This window comes from Zootermopsis nevadensis, unplaced genomic scaffold (assembly GCF_977971745.1).
Source record: "Zootermopsis nevadensis isolate Lab colony 2312 unplaced genomic scaffold, Znev_1.0 Znev_ptg000030l, whole genome shotgun sequence".
Lineage (NCBI taxonomy): Eukaryota > Metazoa > Arthropoda > Insecta > Blattodea > Termopsidae > Zootermopsis > Zootermopsis nevadensis.
This window is the reverse complement of record NW_028259162.1, coordinates 6,095,321-6,120,751: the sequence shown is the minus strand read 5'-3', so window position 1 is coordinate 6,120,751 and position 25,431 is coordinate 6,095,321. Positions and strand designations below refer to the sequence as shown.

Genomic DNA, 25,431 nt, shown 5'->3' with positions numbered 1-25,431 from the left:
ATGTTTACCAACGTTTCAAAGGTCATACTGCCTCCATCATCAGGGCGATGAATATGAAGATTTCTGTCTTCTGGGTTGTTGCGTTGTGTAGTCTGGTCGATGTTTACCAACGTTTCAGAGGTCCTACTGCCTCCGTCATCAGGGCGATGAGTATGAAGATTTCTGTCTTCTGGGTTGTTGCGCCGTGTAGTCTGGTCGATGTTTACCAACGTTTCAGAGGTCATACTGCCTCCGTCATCAGGGCGATGAGTATGAAGATTTCTGTCTTCTGGGTTGTTGCGCTGTGTAGTCTGGTCGATGTTAACCAACGTTTCAGAGGTCATACTGCCTCCATCATCAGAGTATGAAGATTTCTGTCTTCTGGGTTGTTGCGCTGTGTGGTCTGGTCGATGTTAACAAACGTTTCAGAGGTCATACTGCCTCCATCATCAGAGTATGAAGATTTCTGTCTTCTGGGTTGTTGCGCCGTGTAGTCTGGTCGATGTTTTCCAACGTTTCAGAGGTCATACTGCCTCCGTCATCAGGGCGCAACAACCCAGAAGACGGAAATCTTCATACTCACCGCTGTGAGAACCTCAAGTCTTACGAACTTAATGGAGTCTAGTCCTTCGTGAGAAGTTGATGCCTATAACGGCATTGCAAACTGCAGACGTAAATGTAACACGTCTCCAGTCGAAACAAAACAAAGAAAACATGTCACTAGGTTACTGTGTAAGATAGTATATATAACGACTCTGATAATAAGCGTATAATTTCACTTAGGAAATGAGATTGCATTATGCGTAATGTAACCTCAATTATTCATACGACACACAAATGGCGTAACATATTTATGTACAATGATGTTTTATTCAAAGCCTGGTCAATGCATACACTAGAAATCACATGCAACTTAATACAAAGTTTACTGCAATAACATTGCAAATAGTAGCATTTGTTGCGAACTGATGTATTATTCATTTATAGTTTATTAAATGACGCGTCGAGATGAACTCTTATTATAAATATGAATGTCTGCTGGGGTGCTGAGCCGTGTATTTTGGTAATAGTTTATTTATGTTTAAGAGGTGCTTACTGCCCTGATGATGGAGGCAGTGAGTACGTATTGTCAGTAAACGTCTACCAGACTACAGACTGAATCTTAAGTTTTTGGAAGAAACTCTTATCGAAAGATATTAAAGACAGTTGAATGAGAATGACGTATAATCCTGAATGCCGACAACGTAAGAGGATTTGGAAGGCGGATGTAGTAGCTTGATCCAAATAACTCTCTGATCATTGGCTTTGGCTGAGTGAAGAAAAACCACAAAATATCAGACAGGATATCCTGTAACTAAGCCGAGATTCGAATCGAGAGTCGTCTGTCAAATGTAAATCTACTCAATTGGTATTTATCAATTATATATATATATATATATATATATATATATATATATATATATATATACTGTAAACTCGAGAAGTTGCATTCGCCGTTGGACTGTGGATTTCTTAAACAACAGTGTTACCTAAGTGGAGTAACCAATGAACTCCAAATTATTACCATACGAGGAAGTTGCTTGTTTTGTGTCAGTAAAGTTTACACTCTAATAACCATTATGTAAAGTAAGCTTCCGAGTATTATTATTCAAATCTATAACAAAACACAAACTTCATTCTACGTGTGAGAACACAGTTTCACTCGATCATTTGATCATTATCCAAAATAATATCGAAAATACTAAACTGATATGATGTGTTACACCACAGTCTTCGAGGGACAAAGTAATTTTCATGAGCCGAAAATGTAAATGTTATCGTATTTTGTTTTATTTAGTGAAGGTTAAGGTAAAACATTATAAGTAACAAACTGAGGAAATATAATCTGCTTAATAACCGTTCTGAGAAACTCCAAAGGGTACTGTGAATCTTACACTGGAAGACGATGGAGATGGTAAGTGAGTAAGGCCAGAACTGTCCTCTGTGTCTTCATTTCATGTCGACGGAGGAACGTCCTTCTTGAGAAGCTGATAGTCCCTCAGCTTAAAAAATTCTCTCTGAAGGTTCATTACCACATTCTTCGAGGCCGCTTATCCTAATTCAAATGAATGAAATTCAAATACCTACACAATATTTCTTTCAGATCCATTTTAATGCCACAATTTTTTGTGTAACTCCTGTACTGGCCTGCCTTAATCTTTACAATTCTGAAAAAAAAACAGACAACACGAGAGCAGTTTCCGAAACATTTAATCGTTCTGCTTTCAGTAATTGTAAATTTTCTTATGAAACCGTTAAAACTTTTATTCTTGAAAGCGCTACTTAAGCCGTTATCCTGTGAAGGCTCAGCGATACAGAATATCGATACAATCAAGTGTGGTGGAAGTTTTTGAGAAGGAGTGTGAACAGTCATTTTCGTTAATGGCGGAACGTCTATGAAGATAAAGTCACTATCAGATGCTGGTTCAACCACTCAAGAAACCGCTATTGGTGAAAAGTCACAATTTTTTACTCATATTGGCCATAATTCACCTTCAAAATGGTCGTCCACAGGAATGGATTACGAACTCTAAAAAGCAGATAGGATAAGATGTATCCTTCCTATGCATTCTTTTCATATGTTTTACCAGACTCCTATACCGGTTATATTTGCTGTCATAATTTGGAATTACTTAACTCGATATTTCTCCTCGCCACTCCGTCCAGACAGGCTCTGGGACCGTCCCAGGGCTCTGCCCACTGGGTACTATTCGCCTTTCTTCCAACTGGCCTGGACTTTGTTAAGACAGGAACACGAAATACAACTTACAATATAATTTACATATAATTTAGACTGATCCTGCAAAGTTCATGATGCTACTGATGATTACATTATATCAATCTAAATTTTTAGTGTTACAGATTACGAAAATTGACGAATGGCAGAATGTCTTAATAACAGGAGATTACAGAAGTAAACTCAAAGTTCACAAAATGGGTCTCCCAAACACGAACAACAACGCGAGAGCAGAAATATTAATTCATAAGCAGTCACATCAAACATTCTTGATACACTCTCTAAATTAAATATATCAAAATAATAAAATTATGGTGCACAAATACCCCTTTTTGAGGATCCCCTCTCGCGTTACTTGCCGACATTCACCGCCAATTAGAATAATTTAAAACCTGAACCAGCAACACTTCGCCATGAGTTACCAAGCAACAGCGCCACACAATCGCAGAACAAATCATGAGAAATGGAAAAAAAAGGATTCGTTTTCAAAAACATTGTTTCTAACCCAGGGGGGTCAATTCGTTTCTACTGTAAGGGGAATAGACCAAAGAGGGTAAAACAGTTCATAAATTATAATATCGCAGTGAGGGGCACTTGAAATGCTGCGATAGTACGTCATATGTGAGAAGACCTTTCAGTAGAAGACTGTGCCTCTAAATAGAAAAAATGTTTTCCCCCTTAACCTTTATGATCTTTATTTTATCTCGTTTCATTTTATTTTACTTTACAGATGCGGACTTGGTAGGCAGAAGCCGAGGGGTGTCTTCAATGCCGTTGAATGGGGCCTGAATCAGGGGTATCAATTGTGAAATTTCGACGTCTGTTGGCATTTTGCTAAGAAGAAAAAAGATGAACTATCTCTGACCTTGGACATCACTAAAACAAAAGGACGGTTATTTCTTATGCTGTCAGTGGCGGAGCAATAATCTCAGGGTTTATGCAGTGGCGTATGACGGCTGTACTTGGTGTTGAATGGAACAGAGGTACTACCGGGAGTGGACAACATCGGCCCATCGATTCATAACACTGAACGTCTGGCAGTACTGAATCTTCTCCTCTCCATCCCAAGACAAAAGTCACCCCTAAAATTTTAACGAGCAGGTATGTCCACTGTTAACATATAAGACTTCTTTTTTGGAGGCACCCGGTTCGAATGTCAATTTAGTTACCTTCTATTTTGATCGATTTTTTCAGTGCTTTTACTCAAGCAAATTCCATATCCTCACCCCTTATTACAATCAGATATTATTTTAAATTTTTATAATATCTTATGGCTAAAGAATACCTTTCATAAATAACATGAGATGTATAAAATATTAATTAGCACAGACCAACTCTGATTTCATTCTTTTGAACATCTTTACCACGTTGTAAGGTTGTAACTGACTTGACACCCCTGAGATTCACGAGCGTATCAATCTATAGAGATATGGATCGTGGGAGGTATTGTAAGGCTACTACTGTTTACTCAACCACTAAATCTTATCAAAAACAAATCCAGCGCCATGAAATGTACTGGGAAAATGAGGTTAGATTTTTCGACACAAAACGAAAGATAAATCCTTGTAACGTGACGAAGATTAAGAGCACTGATAATATGAAGACATTAGAATGCAGACGACTTTTGCTTTCTGGTTATATAAAATTTACTGGGCCTTCACGTGACCTTGAAATTAATCTTACCGCACGCAGCTAAGATGTAAACGCTGAAAACTGCTTCTCATGCGACGTACAGCAGCGATAAACAAAACCATTGTGAGAATACGTAAGGCGTGTTCATGCGTGTCTGATATGACGCAGAGCGTGGTCATCTTCTACCGTAAGCATGAATTAAGTCAAGAGTCGATACCCGATTTTAATTAAATGTGATATTAGAAAATCTTATAAATATATAGAAACATTTCAATTTCTATAATAATCAACGAATTTTTACAACTTTCAATCACTTATTTAAGAACACGAACACTTCTATGAGCTTATCTGAAATATTTACGAAGCGATTCGAAGATGGCTGTCTTCTGGCAATGATGATGGGGGCAGTAAGGACCTCTGAAACGTCGGTAAACTTCTACAAGACTACCCGGCGCTACAACCCTGAAGACAGCCATCTTCAGACTAACCACCGTGAAAACCTCAAATCCTACTTACGAAGAAGTTTCAAGAAATGATTTTATAGCTTACACAGAACGTAAGTTTCAAAAATTAATTTTGGCCTTCTTCAATATCCATTTACAATAATATTAACAAAAATTGATCGTTATGATCAGACTTCAGGTCATGGACAGTTCAGTTCAATACTCGTTATGACAAAGCAAAAATTAACATATGTATGGATATTTCTCACCAGTCATATTTGTTTCCCAAAGGGTTCATGCTGCTAAGGGCAAAAATTCCATGTCTGGATTCCGTGAGTTGCGAGTTATAAATTAAAATAGAAGTAACAGTGCGCCACACAGAAGATAATAGGCTCGTATAAAACTCTTGTTAAACCTATTCTAGGACGTGATCAATGTCTTAAAGATTTAAATTAGGTAAATTAGAGGTTTCCTACTCGCTTGCGCCTATCAGGGTAGATTATCTGTTTACAGAAGGTGCAGTAGCATCAGTACTGCCAGGTTTCTGGTGTGATGTTTATGGCCTATAGCAAGGCACTGACTTGATCGTAGTACTGAAGTATAATAATCATGATTATCATCTATTCAGCATATCTGACGGATGTTACCTCTGAATCTTGTCTTCAATTCGGTTTCAGGGGGTAATATACTTGAAGGTGAATTATGTCAATAAAAGACGATAATTTAGTATGGTGCTTGTTTCGTTGAGTGAAAGTATGCAGATCACTAAAAGTCTGTTCCAATACAAAACCTGTATTAATAAAGTTTCATTTTTTTCAATAAGATCTCAATTATTTTAAACAGCGTTGTACTTTCTTCTATTGGTTCTGCCTTATCGTCCTTATTTCCTGAAACAAAACTTCTAAACTAATGTTCGATTCTTGATAACCTGAAATCTCCGATTCTGTCGTATAAAATTAACCTTACATTTTGGCAGGTCTGCAATGATTCCTGCATCAGAGTCATCGGTCATATCGCCAAGTCACAATGACGTGGAGTTAGCGGGTTACCACGCATGCGCAGAAGAGGCAGTGTTGTATCTAGTTAACACCGAGAAGTTAGCTCCGAGCGACCCAATTGTCGGTGGACTTGCACAACATCTGAAGAAACGCCAAGCCCATCTAGAATACCAACGCCTTCTGGATGTGATGGGGGGGAACAAATGCACGGCCACACAGAGATCTAGGCTTATACTGGCTGCTTACAAGGGTTGTGACTTACAGTACAGCTAGTAGCCCAGAAAAACGTCATAATTTGGACCCTTCAGCTTCTCAGATTTACGGTGGAAACAACAGGCAACATATGACCCTTTAAGAATATATTTCTCTTTAATTTTTAAGCATCTACTTAATATATATTTATACCTAGGTCGCATCTTGTAAATACTGTCCAAGAGTTTCGTCTGATTTACTTTCATAATGTTGCGAATCAATGGTGAAAATTTCAAGGCCCTATCTCGTATACTTTGATAAACATAAATTAATCTTTCATTTAAGAATATTTGTAAATGTACTTTCATGGATAGTTTATCATGTAGATTTTCTAGTCAATATTATGCTTAATTGTGCAACACTAAAGGAAGTTAATGCAATAAAAATCGAAATGATACTATTCACACTTTAATCATTACCACGAAGACATTAAAGTTGATATTCAATTATATATAAGACTAAGCTCCTGTCTTATCAATATTATTTAGGCACTGTCCATTATCCTATAAATAACTGGCAGTGGTAGATTAATTATACCAATATCATGTTTTTACAACGCCAAGTTATAGTCTCGCTTTAGTTAAGAAATATTTGTAATATCCTAGTCACTTCGGTGTTACGATTTTCAGTGACTCCAAGCTAATAACATCGATCAGTGTGCAACGTGATACATAGATGTGTTGGGTATACGTATCACAAACTAGTCAAAGGATAACAAAACAAATGCACGTGATTGTAACTAAATTTTATTAATATAGATTAAGTACATTTAAGTACACTTTGTTCTAGTCTACATAATAGTTTGATAGATAATAATCGCTTCCACATTTTAAATCAGTCAAGCAAAACACATAAAGGAAACAGAATTAAAAATTAAGTACTATTAATTTAAAAAATATTTATTCCTTTTGAATTATAAAATGATACAATATTATTATATGTATGTGAGACAATGCAAAACTACCACTACAGAAACTTAAATGTTTAGACACAAAATTGGTCCATGAAATATGATCTGTAGTTTATGGTATTTTTTGCAGAAATATTTATTTTAAGTGAATTGCAATATCTTAACATCTACTTAATCCTAGTTACTACAGAAATATACTGTAATACTGAAAATAATGTTTTCAATAAAAAGAGGAAGTCTTACTATTACTATGACTAAGTATTTCAAATGACTAGATTATTTTTCACACCAAACACGTCTTCCACCATTATAAACTTCCAGGACTCCAGAAATCCGATCGCACATCAGCCTCCATCCTGTTAACTTAGCCCGGTGCCTATTTTTACCCTTGGTATAATAATGAAAGTTTACTCATCAAACTATTTGCTATCCAGTGATTTATAATCGAGTGTAAAGGCAGGAAATATATTAAAGAATGAATGACTTTGGTTCTCTTGTACGTATTAATAATAATAAATATAGTAGAGCTGAGCTGTGCCCTACGCATCGCATCGTATAGTTAAAGAGGTTGTAGTATGTGATATGAAGTTGTCGAAGTACTTAAGAACTTTGTCGTTGATAAAGAAGGCAGTAATCCTATTAATTTTCATGTCATCCACGACTAGGCAAATTGTAGACGTACTTATAATATTGTTAATTGTATAATTTAAACAAATAACACGATAAGTTCTGTTCAAAAAGATTTGAGCGCGTTAATCATACTTGGGTCAAAATGTAGATTCCAGGGTGAATTACAGGTAAATTTGTAGTCGTTCACTTACATTTCGAGAACGAAAATGTTGCAAATTAAAATTTAACCTCCCACGCCTGCCTGGATATCTGGGAGCGCATCGCGATGCATATGTATTTTCATGCGTTTTACTACAGAAATCAAATCAAAATGTGCTATTAGATTCAAACACCAGATCACTTGGAAGTATAGGGAGATCATTATTTTGTAAAGAATCTTAAAATTATAGCAGACTTTCCATTTGAAATCCGCAATAAAATCGATCATATGTCTGAACTACACATTTATGGAATCTGCAGAAGGGGAGGACAGCATCAAATAATTGGCCAGAACCTGAGAACAGTCTATTGTGTTCCTACGGGAAGACAAATGAGCAGTAAGTTCCCGCACTGCAGGATGCTCTGGTCCCAAATGTTCCTCTTCCACGAGAAACCTCAGAGCTTCTTTGTGGCAGAATTCGTATCCAGCCAACACTATTTCGCGGTCATGGAAAGAGTTATTAGCTTCGCTGTAGTTTTCATCATCATCTTCATCATCAAAATCATCTTCCGAATCTGAGGATTGTCCTGAAACAGAAATAAAATTGCGTGATCAGAAATGTTTAACAATAATGTTATACCAACAGTAATGATTTATGATATGTACTGTTACTCTGAATATTTTATAAATAAAACAGAAGTATTGTGACTACTCTGGAGAACAACATTTGATTCACAATTTCACTAAATTATAATACTTTAAATCAAACTTACAAAACTGAAAGAAGTTACTTGTGGGAAAACACCTACTATACGTGCGACAGATAAATACTTGTGACGTAAGCGGCTTGGCGGAAAGTGATGTACGCATGCGTAACTCCCTATTCCTGACTAATAAACATTCCTCGTTAATACAAAGACATTTTTCACGTCGTTATTGCTTTCTGCTCTTACGTAACATCGTTATTTATTCATTTGTTTTGTCATTACTTAAAATTTTATAACTTACAGCGTTAATCGCATTACAATCAAAATTTACATTACATCATACAAAGCACGACGTTTTTCGGTCTGCTGTTAGTGCAGTACGTGACTTCCCGGGTCACATATGTCACAGGGACTCCTTTAATTATCGCGCACAGCAGAAGTACTTGAGAGACAGATATCAAGTAAAACAGGAAACTATGGGAATAATAAAACGTTAATATTTACTCAGACAAAGAAGGCGTTGCATTTATGTTACCACTCAACTTTCAACCAGTATAAAGAGTGAAGTATTAAGTAACGGGTTAATGTAACGTTTAAGAAATTAGCAAAAGGCAGTAACGTATCTGAATGAAAGATGAGCTACTTACCTGTCAGTTGAGAAGAGTTGGAAGCTGTTGAGATTGAAGGAAGAGCTTTCAGTAATGAAAGGAAGCTTGGAAGAAAAAGTCTATCATGCTCAAGTAACATGAAGCTACGATGAACTGCAGCTTCAGGTAGTAAAAAGTATAAGCATTCGAATGCGATGGCAATGCTTTGCAGGTCGACGGCTTATACCGAGAGCCAGAAAGTCAGAAAAGTACGAAGTTGATGATGATTTTCTTCATTGTGTAGAAGGTCAAATTAAGAGAAGTAACTGAAGGAAAAAGAATGTTAAATTCTGAGTTTAACAAGAATTAAATATCACTACAAATGTAACTTAAATATATCAACCAACAAAATTAATTGTACGGAAACGTCAGTTAAAACTTGTACGGTATGATTTGAGGTTTTCACAGCGGGTGAGTATGAAGATTTCTGTCTTCTGGGTTGTTGCGCTGTGTAGTCTGATATTCGCCCTGATGACGGAGGCAGTATGACGTCTGAAACGTTGGTTAACATCGACCATACTACACAGCGCAACAACCCAGAAGACAGAAATCTTCAACTTATAAGGTAATTAAATTATCTGATAAGTGTAAGGATTTAAGTGGTTAGGATAGGCCTACCATATTTCAGATTACACAGAAAATGAAGTACAATAAAAAGTAGGGTTTGAGGTTTTCACGGCGGTGAGTTTGAAAATGGCTGTCTTCCGGATTGTTGTTCCGTGTAATCTTGTAGAAATTTACCGAAGTTTCAGACGTCCTTGATAAGTGAGGCAGCAAGAACCTCCGAAACGTCGGTAAACTTCTACCGGACTACACGGCTCAATAACTCGGAAGGCATCCATTTTATAATTACAAACTAACTCCAAGGAGAAGAGTCTTTATATAAAAGCTTGATGTCCATTACACTGTTTACAAAAGCCTGTTACTGGACATTTTTCTGAGTCAGTTTAACTTATTCCACACTCACGTGCCACTTCACTTTAAACAGACCGAATATCCATGAATAATTGTGAATAAGATTTATATTGTTTACTAAGTCGTAAAACATTGACTGCTCCATTGAAGAACTCTAACTTGTGAAACTAAATTCCATGCGATTACTATAAAGTAAAATACACTTTCTTTCAGATATCAACTTGATTAAAACATTTCTCCAGTTGGTGCAAGTGTTGAAGAAACTTGTTTCGGAGAAGAGTTCTCGAAAGGACACTTCCCTTACGTAAGAATCTAACAAAAACGTTTCAAGACGCTGGTACTGAAAGCATGAGGAGTCATAAATTCCAGACATTTAAGGCTAAGAATTCTACGATTACTACTCCAAAGCAGACAGAGAGAAGCCGAGATCCCAGACAAAGTATTTCAAACATCCACGTTCTAATGGCAAACCATTAACTATCAAAATTTCCTTTTATACGTATAATTTCTATACCGCAATAAAGCGGTATTAGAGACTTCTGCTCAAAAGAGAAAACTGGAAACCCTTCCTTTGATCACTCGAGGGAAATACGTGAGAAAATACCGTACTTCTGCCCCCTCTCCTGTTGTGTCAGGGGGTAGCGCTAATTCCAACACTGCCCCTCCCCAATCTGTTTACTTCTTCAAAATATGTCTGGTTATTTATCACTGTTACTCACCTATCGTCATCCATTAAGTCACTTTGTTTCTTTAAGTAGTTAATTTGAAAACAAATCCGGGGTTTCTACGTAATTATAGCGGCACATCTTCAAAAGAAAGCGGTCTGTCTTATGAAAGTAGATGACTATAATTAACACCAGTAGCACTAGAGTTGATAATATAAAATCGAATATTTAAAACCTTTTTCACTTCGCGACACATGGAACAGAAAAGAATGTCAGTTACAATCATGCCCTTAATATATGAAGTAAAATCTACCTATAAGCCAAGCTTGATTGATAATCATTCAATGGCCTTCTATGTACATGCACTTCTACAGAGCGCAACAGAAAGATGTATAAGTGTTAACTCTTTGTAGATTTCGTAATTAAAGCGAGGATAAGTAAGAAATACAAGTTTTATATGGAGCTTTGTCACACTTATCAATAAAAATATTTTAAATACTACTTTTAAATTTTCTCGCCATTCTTAACGTGCAATTTTCTAATCAGATCCAATTTTACAAAACTGTAACGCATTTGGGGGTCAGACATAAATAAATTCAGGGGCACATTCATTAGCAACTCAAATACTGACGAAAAAATAAAGAGAGAACACAATTTATCTACTCTGTTATAACTACCAGAGAAAAAAAAACAATCTGTGCAATCTATAAAAAAATACGCAGATAGTATATAATTTATATAACAATAAAATCTCCGGAATAAATTATTGCTAACAAGTGAATCACGTGAGTAATTATAATAATAAGAGCAGATAAAATTATCGCTAATAGAAAAATTACGAATATGTGCCATTTATATTACCTGAACTTTATTTATTGTTCAATATCCAAGTCTCATATACAAAACTGAACAGTTATTTAGAATTGATTTCTATGGCATCAGAACATAACAATGCCTCTCTGTGTAACTACAGCAACATGGATGGGTGTTACTAATTGAAAACATCAATTAGCACTTCACAGCTGTCCATGATATTGACAGCTGATACTTATGTATCCCATTGGGCGTGACTGTAATGTAATTGTTGCTGTAATAACCAGCACATTCTCTTCAGGACTGATAAAAGAGAGTTCGCTTATCTGCCACGATAACTTAACGAGCATTATATGATGTAGCTAAGGAGAAAGAAGTGTACTGTTCCCTTTACGGAACTGTTTTCATGGTTATTATTTCAATTCAATTCAATTCAATTAATTTATTTACGTGTTTGCCAACAGCAAGAAGCCAATAACAGGCAAACACTGATAATATATACAATAATAGTGAAATAAAAATTAAAAATCTTACACAAACGGATTAACTAAACTTATAAATATACAGTATTAAATATAACTGCCAAGTACAGGCAAACCCAAAATAGAAACAATATTAACACAGAGAAAAAAATGAAGGAATATAAATAAAAACAAAATAATCCACGTAGGGAACACTAATATAATTGTAAAACTTTAAAAAATATAAAAAGACAGATAACCAAGCTAGATCATTTCCCTTGTTGAGAACGTTCGCTCAAGGGAGATAATGTTTGTGCTAAATACGTCCAAAGATTTACATACGTCATTTGCAGCGATGACGCACCTGGCTGAAGGACTATGCCTTAGTGCACTGCTCGCACTAAAAGTAGAAAATTCTCTTATTTGCCTCGCCGGCACACGTAAACCAACAGCGTCCATAATGGAATGGCAATTTATTTTGCCCTTAAATACATTAATAAGAAATAACGCATCGAGGTGTCGTCGTCTGGAATAAAGTGTTCTAAAATTTAAAGTAGATAGGATCAGTTCATATTTTCGGGGGATATTAAACTGGAAAAATCGGTAATTGCATAAACTGGCAAATTTTCTTTGAATATTTTCTAATTTATTAGAATCTGTCTGTGTAAGATTATTCCAAACGACCGAGGCATACTCAAGCTTTGACCTAATTAAAGCATTATATAAAACAACAAGGCTGTAACATTAATCTAAATAAAAGACAAAACAGTTAGTAGCCATTTCTTGCACCGAAATTATTATTTAAATAATGTTATATTATTATTAAACCACATAATTTTTACATCTTATTAAGATAATTTTTAGAAAACGATTTTTAGTTCTAGGATATTCTACTCTATGCTGAAAATATAAAAAATATGTCTATAATTTTATAAATAACATAATATCATTCAGTAAATTCCAACAAGTTAATATATATGAAAAAAACCCAAATAATTTAGATGTAATTCATAATTTCCCATAGTCTCTTCAGACGATTTCTGAAGCAGTACCTTCATACAGACGATGATGAACGTCTTCCAAATCCTTACCTTCTCAATATGTACAACTGTTCTTGATAGACTCTTTATAAGAACTTAACGTGAGAAGACCAATGACAAATTAAAATCTCAATAAATACATCTAAGATAAATTATTCAGTCCTTATTAACATTTGTGTCTGAATTATAACATATTCTAACAGTAAACTCATCGGCCTTGCTCTCTTCGAAGCGAATTTCTCCTTTCATAGGCAGATTTAATGGAAGGCAAATACCTTTCCTAGTTTTTCTTTAGATTTTGCATTTATATATAAAAAAATTACACCAAGTTCAGCATTACAACAGATATGTGTTTCCGACTGCAAAGGGGGGGGGGGGCATTTGAACCAACGTGTAGGCGTGGTTTTCTTTTCAGAAACTCCTACAATTAGAACATCCGAATATAAACTACCCATCTTCACCGAGACTGCTACAGAGAGCCCATTGTTTTAAATTCAAACACAACAGTTTATGTGTCAGCAGCGTGGGACTGAAATGGTAATACCAGGTTAACAATACGTGAGTAGCGAACAGCTCCACAAGTAGGCTAACAAGTTCCCGGTATTGAAAGTAAATAAGTATCTCTGACGTCATATTCACTGACAATTGAAGACACATACAGAAAGGTACAAGAGACATTTTATATTTTTCTATCTTAAAATTCAGCAACGACGATGGAGACATTTTTTTCGAAATGGTGGTGTCTAACTGCAAGTCCACGTGACGTTCAACATCAAAAATACTCCTTAGAAATTTTGCATTTTCGAACACATTTAGCCCCTTCCTTCTATTTACGTTACTAATTTTGTCTCAACTGACATCACCTTGACATTCGAATCAATGAATCCAATAGTCTAAAGCTACGCTGTCCGATGGTAACAACGGGTAACGTTCTCCGTCTGACGCACGAGATTAATTACGAAAGGAGAGTACCAACTGCTGCATAATGTAATGCGCTTCTCATATGCAAACTGTCAGCAAAGACTGATACTTCGATTGTTTGACCAACTGGATCTCCGCCGGTCAGACAGCTTGTACTCCAGATAAGCTGAATTACTCATTAAGTTAGTAATTACATTTCTACTTTTTCCAGAACAATGTCGTTGATAGATTATGATTGATGAATCAGATAACTGATTAGCTGTGAGTGCTCATGATAAGGTGATGATGAAACTATATGACAAACATTCGCTGAACATCGTCACTGAACACTGATAATCACTGGGCACACGAACGGGCTTCAATTTAAAAGTGTTTTTGTTTTGTTCCTAAAGTGTCATCGTCTTAATCAGGCTTCTAATAGAAACAGTGAACATGTGACGAATGAAATATGAACCTACTCACAGACGTAATCAGGAAATAGCTCGTAAAGCGAGTAATATTATTTTGTCATGCAACATTTGAATATTGAAACGTATTAACATATTGTAAACCACTGACCTAATGTGAAGAGTATTAGTCCATAAAATAAATTAGCATACTCTGCAGTGTTATTGTCAATAGAACATATTCGACCACTGAAAGGAGTTATTACTGTATCAGTGAACACACTGACTTACTTTGAGAGGCTTTTAAGTAGAAGACCGCCATCTTCTGATTAAAAGCCGTGAAAACTTCAAATCCGGCTCTTACATATATTTATAAATATTTGAAAGCTGCATAACTTAGGTTCTTGAACCACAGAAATAAATTAACTTACAAATTAATCAACCAGCATTCTGACTGAACAGAAAGAATAGGTTCGTTCCATTTATTTCAGGGTTAACTTACGTACTAACCTCAAGATGTAGACTTCTTCATGAGAAGCTGATATTAGCTCAGGTAGTCATGAAATTTCCGTCGTTTATGTAAGTAGAAGGTTCATTACCGATGAAATGAAACTACTTCATAAAACTATTATCGTTTTAATTAAATATTACTTGACCACTTAACTGTATACACGTCTGCTCCTTTTCCAAATATTTTTCTGCCATAGAACCTGCTATACTTTCTATATCTGTTGGTTTAGAGGCGGTTCAGCTTTGAAAGCTATTTGCGCCAAATCACACAGCTTTACTTATGTAAATTATTCAAATTTACGTACTTGTTCTGTGAGATTCATATAAAGAAGTCTTTAACCTTCTTTAAACACAGCAACAAAGCGCAGGCTAAAAGATAATCTGGCAGACACAAATGAAGACGGCTCCGCTGGTTACGTCTTGTCTTTGAAACATTATAAAGTGTAGTTTTGCGTGCGTGCGAGCGAAGTTGGCACATGCAACCTCGGGCGTAAAACTATTATAGTGCTACGATACGAACAGCACTGTGGTTACGTGGTCCTAGTCTCACATCCCGTAATCCCGTAATGCAAAAGAGGCAGTTAGGCCCGCCTCCACCTTCACTACGTCACCGCTTACGTGTATTTTGCTTTCATTAAGGTTCATAAGAAGACGCCAGCATAACAGACTGGAAAATTACCTACAACATCAAGTAATCAAGAAACGTTCTTCAATGAAGTAGTGGAGATTATAGAAATATTATGTGTATAACTGATACTTCCGATATATTTGTTATTATTTTCTAAATTTCTGTAGTTTCAAAAAATAAATTAATGTGGTCTGGGGTCGGATGTGGCCCGCGATCCAATTCACTGAAGTGGCTCAGAGCACGGTATAGTGATGTGTTTTCATTAACACGGTAATTGAACCTTGGGGATCCCTATCAGCGGACAATTTGTTGATCAGATGAGCAACTAATAACTTTTCTAGAAAGACGCTGTTCTATGAAGATCGACAGTAACAGGCGAAGAGACTGATGGAGCTCTTTCATGCAAACGATGACAAATTACCGCTACCTGATGGCCAACTGCTGTTCATCCTCAGAATCTAAGGAGAACGGATTCTTAAGGGCAATCAGGGCTTGGTTGTAGATTGCAGGGGAAGGAAATTTTAAGAAGAAACTTGATGACTGCGATGTGTAATACGACAACTCCATGGTTACTGTCCAAACGTTACGAAATATCCGCGTGTCTGTTATGAGAACACGAAGATGAACAAGACAGAATTCTATTAAACCTGACTGGTTCTTTAGTCTCTCCCATACTGAATAGGGATTCGTAAAGATGAAATTTTATGTTCTGAGGGCGACGTAGAATGGGATTTATGTACCTATTCAGGGTATTTATAAATTTTCTTATAAACGGAGATAGACAGACTGCAATGGTTTCCGAAACGTCGTAGAGGCAACACATCTCAAAACGTCGTAATTACATAACGACTTAGAAATCATGCGCATAGCATAATACTTCTGAAGATGTCACCAGAATTTGAAGGGTTTTTTAAACGACCGTTAAATTGTCAGCTGGGCAATCCCCAATCTCACTCCGCCAAAACACTCGTAGATCTTCATGTAGTGCTGCTCCGATTTTGGCCGAAAGCACAATGTGTATTAAGACGTATAAGTGTCATCAAATTCTGCTACGGTGAAGCAACATCCATTTGAAGACTCCACATGGAATGACCCAAATATCAAATGAATGTTATCAGTTTTTATGGAATAAGATTATTTCAAAGTGTGGATAACAACAACGTCTAATTAACTGTATAGAATGATAAAGAATAAGTGTTTTGTCTACAATGAAGACTAAACCAATTTTATACTTTATGTTTCCAAGCTTCACATTCCTGTAATTAATTTAAGAAGAGATTGGTTTTATCTTAGTCGCTATGGGACGAACTTCCTAACCTGTTGTTGTTAACTGGGTCGACTATCCCGCATTTAACAAGAGACACACCCTTAAGTTCTTTTTCTTTTTAATACACATTCTAGACTATTGGCATTCGCCTTGTGCTAGACAGTTGTAATTAAGTCACTGCCGTCTGCCTGCTAAAGAATAAAAGTTCTAACACAAGGTACTGTCTTTCAGACAGAGACAGCATTTTACATTACGCTAGTCAATATCTAATCACAAAAATGTAAATTACTACTGCTATAAATAAGACTGTTTGCTGGAATGTTGAATCCCCGAAACGCCTGTTAATTTCTACTAGGCTACATTTCAGAAACAGCAACCTTCGTATTCACAACTGTGAGAACCTGAAATCCCACCAAAATACTCGTGGTTTTAAGAAACTTCAGAATCAGACATAAAATCACTATCATTTCAACTTCAGGTCATAAAACCCTATTACAATCGGCTTAAATTCAGTCCAAGCTGCAGTGCTATGGAGTCACAGGTAGATAGCAACGTTTCGGAGGAACGTACTGCCTCTATCATCAACCCTGCAAGTCCGCGTCGCACTACAACCAAGAACAACTTCGGCAACATTATTCTCGATCGGCCTTCCACCTGGAAAATTCAATGCACTGAGAAAAGGGTGTCCGTTGACGTCTGTAAGGATTAGTAATCGGGCCCTACTTAGTGGCCGGCGGGTCATTAACCATGCAGGAAATGCCTTGACCATATAAACGGAGCTGAAAGGAGCCCGTTATTAATCGCCCAACCTCTCGCACAACGATCGATTCTGTCAGATCGAAACAAATGAACTGAGCTTCTATCTTCAACGAAGAGATAGAATAATCGAAACACCAACGAGTTGGTGATAAGTAATTTGTAAACGATTTTTAAATTTCACACTTTCGACGACGGAATTGCTGGAGAATAAATTGCGGTCATTTTTTTTAAATCGATACAACTTGATTTAAAACAGCACTTGCAACAAGCAGAATATTAAGTGTCAACTAAACAGAGCACATCCTCGAGAAGTCAATATTTACTCTGCTAGTAGAGAAATTACTTAAATATAGTTGTCTTCAGGGCGATCGTCCTGATGATGGAGGCAGAAAGTACCTCCGAAACGCCTGTAAACTTCGACCAGACTACATAAGACTACAACCTATTTTTACCACTCCCCGCAGAGAGGGCCTGAAATCCTAATTAATAAATTACTTGCCAGTTACGGAACCTTAAGGTTCACTGCCGTGTTAATATTACGCCATTGGTATCCGTCAGTAGCCAAATAAATCTATTCTAATTCTTTATTGACTCAGGAAACCAGAAATACGTGTGAGATATTTAAAGTTCTTCATGACGGCCATGATTGTCTTCTGAGCTGTGACGCCGTGTGGTCACGTACCGATGTTTCGGGGGAAAAACATACAGCATCCATCTTTACCCATGAAGTAGGTAAGGCCTGTATTCTTCCGTGCGGTATTACAGAAGTCTGCTGTACAGTGCGTATTATACAATTCCTATTCTAAGAAACAAATGTTCTCCGAGTTACAACGGCGAAATCAATCTGACACAATAAAACATGTCTCTCATTCGTGATGGTTATACATAAGAACTGAGATGTATTTACAGTCACAGTTAAATCTTTAAATAAATAAATTATAACGTGGCAGATACATAAAACTTTTATTTTTATAATCACTTTTAAAAATCCTTATTATTACGTGCTCTGTAAGAACGTCGATTTCGTTACAAGTCAATATTGGTTTCATTCCGCCTAAGGTGGTTTTAAAATTCACAGAGATAAAGGGGGGGGAGTACTATGGTTTACATGTGAACGTTAATACTGGAAGTGACCGAGACATGAAGGAAAGATTGCAGCAGAAATTTGAAGTGATACATGGGGTTGACGTCCCCCTTGGCTACCTCCCAATCCAAGACCCACACATTTTTTATTTTACGAAATGAATATAGAACTGCTTATTAATTCTTTTGTGGATGGGAAAGATGAAATCATTATGAATGCCTTTTCCATCTTATGAAGTGGAAAGGCGGCTCATAAAATGTTCAGCATAAGGTACTAGCATAAGAATTTACTTTGCAGGGCCCAGTTAAAAACGGCATGATTTTGTAGGAAATTCCGTCCAGACACATTTTCCTATTCTTTTTATAAACATGAAGGTACAGGAGGGAAATATATTCTACATATAACACGACTGTGCTGATCCACCGGAAACTAAACTAATTCCATGGATCAGTCATTAGGCTGGTCAAATGATTCCCCACCTGTTATATAACATGTAAGCTCATGCACATAACAGCTTTCCACCTATCTCATCCTAAGCCAGATGAAGACAATCCAGATCGTAACTCCCTACATTTAAGACTCATTTTAATATTATCCTCTCTCTACTTGTATGTTACCTTCAGGTTTCTCGACTCAATTCTCCAGCACTTCTCGTCTCCTCCACACGAGTTACATATCTGCCCATCTCACTATCCTAATTTAAAGCAGATTATCACAGCGTTTATCTGGATTAAATTGAAGATTTCTGTCTTGACATCGTCTTGATGACGGAGGCAGTATGACCTCTGAAACGTTGGTAAACATCGACCAGACTACACAGCGCAACAACCCAGAAGACATAAATCTTCATACTCATCGCCCTGATGATGGAGGCAGTATGACCTCTGAAACGTCGGTAAACATCGACCAGACTACACAGCCCAACAACCCAGAAGACAGAAATCTTCATACTCTGATGACGGAGGCAGTATGACCTCTGAAACGTTGGTAAACATCGACCAGACTACACAGGGCAACAACCCAGAAGACAGAAATATTCATACTCTGATGATGGAGGCAGTATGACCTCTGAAACGTTGGCAAACATCGACCAGACTACACAGCGCAACAACCCAGAAGACAGAAATCTTCATACTCACCGCTGTGGAAACCTCAAATCATACATGGATTAAATTAGTGAAAAACTCAAGCGCTCAGTCAGGATAGGAAATCCCCGGACATTGGTGGCGGCGGCCCTGACCACTCGCGTGAAACTTCTGGTTCCTTTACTCTGAGTCTTACTGTGGGTTAGTCTTCACTTGTTCCAGTAAGGCAGCATGTAAGTCACCAGTTACAAAATATATTGCGGGCGGTGTCATCGCCAATCATCGTGAGATCTCATAAACTGATAAATAAATATGTTGCGGTCCCGACAGCACCCACGCTTTCTCTTGGCGGAACGGTGATTTGTGAGGAATAAATTCAAGGCACAAACAAACAAGCAGACGTGCTGCCCGATGCTGTCTTTCGAAACACGTGACCTGACCATGATACAGCTTGTAATATACAGGTGCTCAGTGGTAATTCTTTTTCCACACTTTTAAAATTTTAGCTTTAAAACAACCAACTCCATATCGCAGTTTCTTTTTTCAGCAAACGGTAAAAATGATGATAACGTCTTTCTTGATAGTTACCAAACACAAAGTCATGATGGCGTGTGGGGGAATGAAGGTACAGCTCCACGACGGAGGTGAGTACTTAATTTCCCGCCATCTTTACCGAAAGTGAAAGAGCCCCCACCCAGTTCCAGCTCTCTGATTGGGTAGGAGACTTTGTGGGCCTCACAGCCGGTCTAGAAGCTTTACGTAGAATTTCCCTGCCTCAGCCAGGAACCGAATTCAATGATCAGTGTTGACTCACAAATCTACTTTAGTAACCGCGTGGTACAAGACTCTAAAACACCAATAACACATAAGAACATTTACAAACTTTCATCCTCATAACGTGTTCTTAAAGTTTTACAGAATCTTCCCATCTCATTCAAGGTCTTCCTAATGAAATTTTCCCAAGAGATTTACCAGCAAATATTCCTACCTACAAAGCAAGAGACAAATGAACCAACACCCTCGTAGCAGAACTCAAATGTTTAACTAGACACGATTATAAACCAACGTCTCATTCCCCTACAACGTAGTTTATTATGTTCATCTGGAAGGCATGTCGGCTCCTGTAGACTTGTTATGTTTCTATCGAAGACAAAATAACCCACGACAGATGCAAGACATTTCAACTCGACTTTGTAGTCTGATTTCTGTCTCTCTTTGTCACTGTGTACGGCTTACATTAATTCTGTCATTGCCAAAGTTTTGTTTAATTTCATCTGAATTTCCTTTTCAGCTTCATTCTAAATGTTCCGGAGATATGGTTAAAATAAAAGTTTCTGGTCCCTCCGGTTGAGGGTTTCTATACAACTGGTTGGTAACCCCTTTAAACAAAATATACGATACTCTTAATCTTTTAATAAACTAATCATACGGATCACACGTTAAAAACGCTCACACAAATCCGATTTACACAGCCCACCAATAAACCATCTCTAAATAGCGTATAATCCAACCAACAGCTAGACAATTCTGTCACACGTAACGTTTCCTGTAGGATCATAAACTGAGAAGATTATTCAAAAAAATAAAATAATCTCAGGCAAAAAAAAAAAAACTCGTCGAAGATGATGATGGGAGGTGATCGGACAGCGAAATCACCCGCTTTATCAAGAAGCCAGCGATGCATGTAAGGAAATTAGTGTTACCTTTAAAACAGCCTTGTGACACGATGTCACTTCTCTCAACCAATGATCCGGGCCGCCACGATGGCAAATCCCAAGACTGCTCCAAACCAGAACTTTTCATTCTGAATGAATTATTCATGAAAATAAAGTTCTGAGAAGGTTACCTGAACCAGCGAAGAAATGGAGAATATAATATGGCGTCCTATTCGGAAAATGATGTATGTCCCAGTGAATGCAGATGGACGAGAAAGAGAGTTAATAAATGAACGTGAATTAGAGAAGATAAACGTGACAGAGAAATGCATGGCTGTGGGCGAAAGAGTGAATAAGAATGGGTGAATGTGTGAGTGAATTACAGTGAATGGTTCGTGTGTGTAAGACAGTGAGCAACTGGACTGTTGAGTGACAGACTGGGTGTGGATAAATAGCAGAAAAACAGGGACAGAGATTCGTGTTACGCTGAAAAAGCGTGAATGCTTACGTCTTCCTGTAACTAAAGACGCATCACCGACTCCCCTGAACTCCACGACTACAGATCCAAACAGAAACCTGCTGTTGTTTATTTGTATTCATGTTATGGCAAGGGGCATCTGCCACCCGCATAGCTTTGAGATGACATTAATGACAGAAGTTATAAGAAACAAAGCAGTTACTATTTTTTTTTTTAGTGTTCTGTCTGACGACAGGTCCATATGAACAGGATCCTTCCATCCTTTTCTCGGACTGGGACCTGTTCATATACGTTCTTGGCAGATGATCCAGAAGTGGTTTGCCATTGCCTTCTTCTGTGTGTGAATGGATGCCACGGAGAAACCGGGGAAGCCCCCGGAGGAAAACTCCGTGTTGCCTAGGCCACGGCCTTGCCCAACACAAGTTATAAATTCGGGCACCGCCGGGAATCGAACCCGGGCATGATAGTGCATTTCTCAACAAAAAATCCGATTCTGTCAGTGTTTCAAAGCTCTTACTTGGAATCCAACGGCAGAGGCTGGTTTAAATGTGTTACGTTTGAAGTTCAGACACACACACATTTCGGTAATAATCTTTAATAGAGTAAAACATCGATAGTTTAAAATAACAGTAATAATTTGATGCTAAAATTAATTGGAGAGATTCAGCTTTTTTGGATTTGTTTAACATCGGACACGATGCAGTATATTCTATCTTCTCAAAACCTATAATTTAAACGCAATATAAAATAATTTTAGGCGAGTTTGTAACTGTAACTCACAAAAATGTGCCTATTAGCTTAGCCGTGTCTGTCCGTCAATTTTTCTGCCCGGAAACTGAAGAACTACTGGACGGATTTTCCAATTTGCTGGAAGGAAATGCGAGAAAAGTTGCCTTTACAAATACAACAAACTAGAAAGGACCAGGTCCGTTTTTATTTTGCCGGGACTGTAAGATTTTATCGAGAAACTGGTCCGGACGATTAGTAAGACTTCTGGAAAGTGCTTAGTATGCACAGTAAGACTTGTTCACAGATATGCATGCGAGGGGTACAAGCTAGCTAGTGCTCCATCCATCAACATTATCTTTATTATTATTAAATTGTCGGAGGTCTCTTTCACCTCTCCAACCACTTAAAGGCCTGCAGTCACCATGGATACAATGTTATAGCCTAACTGCTATTCACGAACTATTCCTAATTATGTTTTAAGAACTATTAAAATTCATAACCTAGATCGGTTTAATTATGGTAAAAATTATTAAGATAAATGTTACTTGATGTAAAGCGTAAATTTCGTATTATAAATTACATAGCAAAAAGATTTTCACTATATTAATTTCGGGTGTCGCAAAGGGAAAACGATAAACAAACGAATATAAAGTTTTCATAAAACAGTGCTTCTTAACATTACTGCAGCTACAAATCTACTGGGTGGGTGACCCTAATCCCTGAACCTGAGAACGAAACGCTGTGTGTTTTTAACAGAAAAAGTACAAACACTCAAGTTATCCAGAAGCATGTCTACACATACACTCAGAAAACGGCATTACCAATCACGAACACCAAAACTCATTTATCGATTATTATTATTATTTAGTGTTCTGTCTGACGACAGGTCCATATGAACAGGATCCTTCCATCCTTTTCTCAGACTGGGACCTGTTCATTGCCTTCTTCTGTGTGTGAATGGAGTAATTGTTGGGATGCCACGGAGGAAAACTCCGTGTTGCCTAGACCACGGCCTTGCCCAACACAAGTTATAAATTCGGGCACCGCCGGGAATCGAACCCGAGACCCCAGGATTACAAGGCCAGCGTTCTAACCGCTAGACCACCGTGGCTAGTCATTTATCGATGGGAGATCAATATTGCTGTTAAACTTTGAGGATATATGAACACGTGAAGTGGATTCAAGTATTTCACGACAGGGTATAAATATCAGTATTTCTTAAACATGCTGATAAATCCATCATAAAAGTAGGAAATTTCTTGTCTAGCTGAATAATAACGAAGACCTTCTACTAATGAAATACGTATTTAATACACAAACCAACGCATAAGGTGCCGTTATCAGTTGAACAACGACATGCGCTTGGCTTCTCAAACAAATGTCTGTAGGCCAGGAGTTCGTTTACCTGCAGTTCCTGCACTCGGCCCCATAGGGACAGGAAATGACGTCTTACAGCTTCCGGCTGCTGCAACGAGTTCACAAAACAAGCATTCTTACTTCGGTCGCACCACAGAGAAGAGGAGTGGAAGGTTCTATAACAAGCTTATGAACTTGAGACAGTAGACGCACGCGATATTTTTACCTTGTACTAATGTATTAAGGGTTAAGATGCCTAGACGATCAGATAAGTATTTCCAGTTCTACAAAATACAGCTACTTATTGGATTATCAGTCAAAAGGGACCCCTTTACTCTTTCGTTAGTACATTTCCATGACAAAAAATTTCCATTTTTGGGAAGCCACAAACACGTCTTATCTTTAAGTCTTGAGAAGTAACAAGGCAAATTCCTTTCCCAAAAGAAATAAGTCTACACTAAGAAGGCTAATTTTTCAAAACAAAAATTGATACTAACAGGAACAGTGCTTTTAAGCGAGATATATCGTGCGTAGCATGGGAAGGGTTTAAATGTGACGCATGTGTATGTCGGAATGTGTCACAATAAAATCGTTGAATACCCTTGCGATTAACATCCAGATTGAGGTCCTATTCTATCCTGAAAATGGAAGAAAGAAAATACTCCGAAACAATAACTCCTTTAAGAGTACACGGGGTTACAACCAAGAACACCGCATTGCAGACGTTTACCGTCGTTAAATAACATTCAGGTTTCGCACGAATTTCCTCAGTTTGCGATAATGTTTTGATATGAAGGACGTTCTAAATAAGGGCATCGAGAATGTCATAGCTATCTCTGATCTTAGAGGCAAAATTGTTTTTAAGAAATGTATCTTTAAACTAACTAACTAGATGGCTTACCGAACCAGAAGGTTCATCACCGAATTAACCAAAGCCCTCCACCGGACTCTGTCCTGGGCCAACAAAATCCACTCTCCTTCAACTCCTATCTCCCATAGATCCCGCCTGAGATTATCCTCCCATCTACGTCTAGGTCTTCCCAGCGGTCTCTTCCCTTCAGGTTTCCCAACCAGTACCCGGTGCACACCTCTTGTCCCATCCATGCGTGCTACATGCCCAGCCCATCTCATTCTTCTCGACTTAATCACCCTGACAATGTTGGGGGAGGAGTACAGATTTTTAAGCTCATCATTATGAAGCTTTCTCCAGACCCCATCATCTTCTCTCCTGGGCCCAAATATCCTCCTCAAACACCTGCAATCTGTGTTCCTACTTCAGAGTGAGAGACCATGTTTCGCACCCATACAAAACAACAGGCAGAATTATTGTTTTGTATACTTTAATTTTCAGGTTCTTAGAAATCAATCTTTAAACATTAGCTTTAATTAATAAAACAAATTCAACCAAGATTTAAAACACGGCATTCTTAAACGTACGCCTATTATGACAATGTTATTTGTGATGTGCCAGTATTTAAGCTTAGTGAATGGGTCTTCATGTAAAGTACCCGACATTGCTAACCGATCTTGACAGAAAATAGAACGTGTAAACAAAATTTAGTAAAA

The 25,431-nt window shown here is 37.5% G+C and overlaps 1 protein-coding gene and 1 long non-coding RNA gene across 3 annotated transcripts in view; one reads left to right on the top strand and one right to left on the bottom strand.

Annotated features, from left to right (window-relative positions):
• Positions 1 to 6,820, top strand: part of LOC147872118 (uncharacterized) — a 47,095-nt gene extending 40,275 nt beyond the window's left edge. The window contains exons 2-3 of the long non-coding RNA XR_015537789.1: positions 3,486 to 3,856; positions 5,807 to 6,820. This is a non-coding gene — a long non-coding RNA (uncharacterized LOC147872118). The remainder of the gene's footprint in view (positions 1 to 3,485; positions 3,857 to 5,806) is intronic.
• Positions 1 to 25,431, bottom strand: part of LOC110834387 (uncharacterized) — a 148,822-nt gene that overhangs the window by 58,783 nt on the left and 64,608 nt on the right. The window contains exon 4 of one of the 2 annotated variants that reach the window (XM_022073489.2): positions 7,214 to 8,346. The exons of the other annotated variant lie outside the window; for it this stretch is intronic. Coding sequence (XP_021929181.1) covers positions 8,057 to 8,346 — 290 coding nt within the window. The 3' untranslated portion in view covers positions 7,214 to 8,056. Of the gene's footprint in view, positions 1 to 7,213; positions 8,347 to 25,431 lie in introns of those variants that run through there. 2 annotated transcript variants of the gene reach the window in all.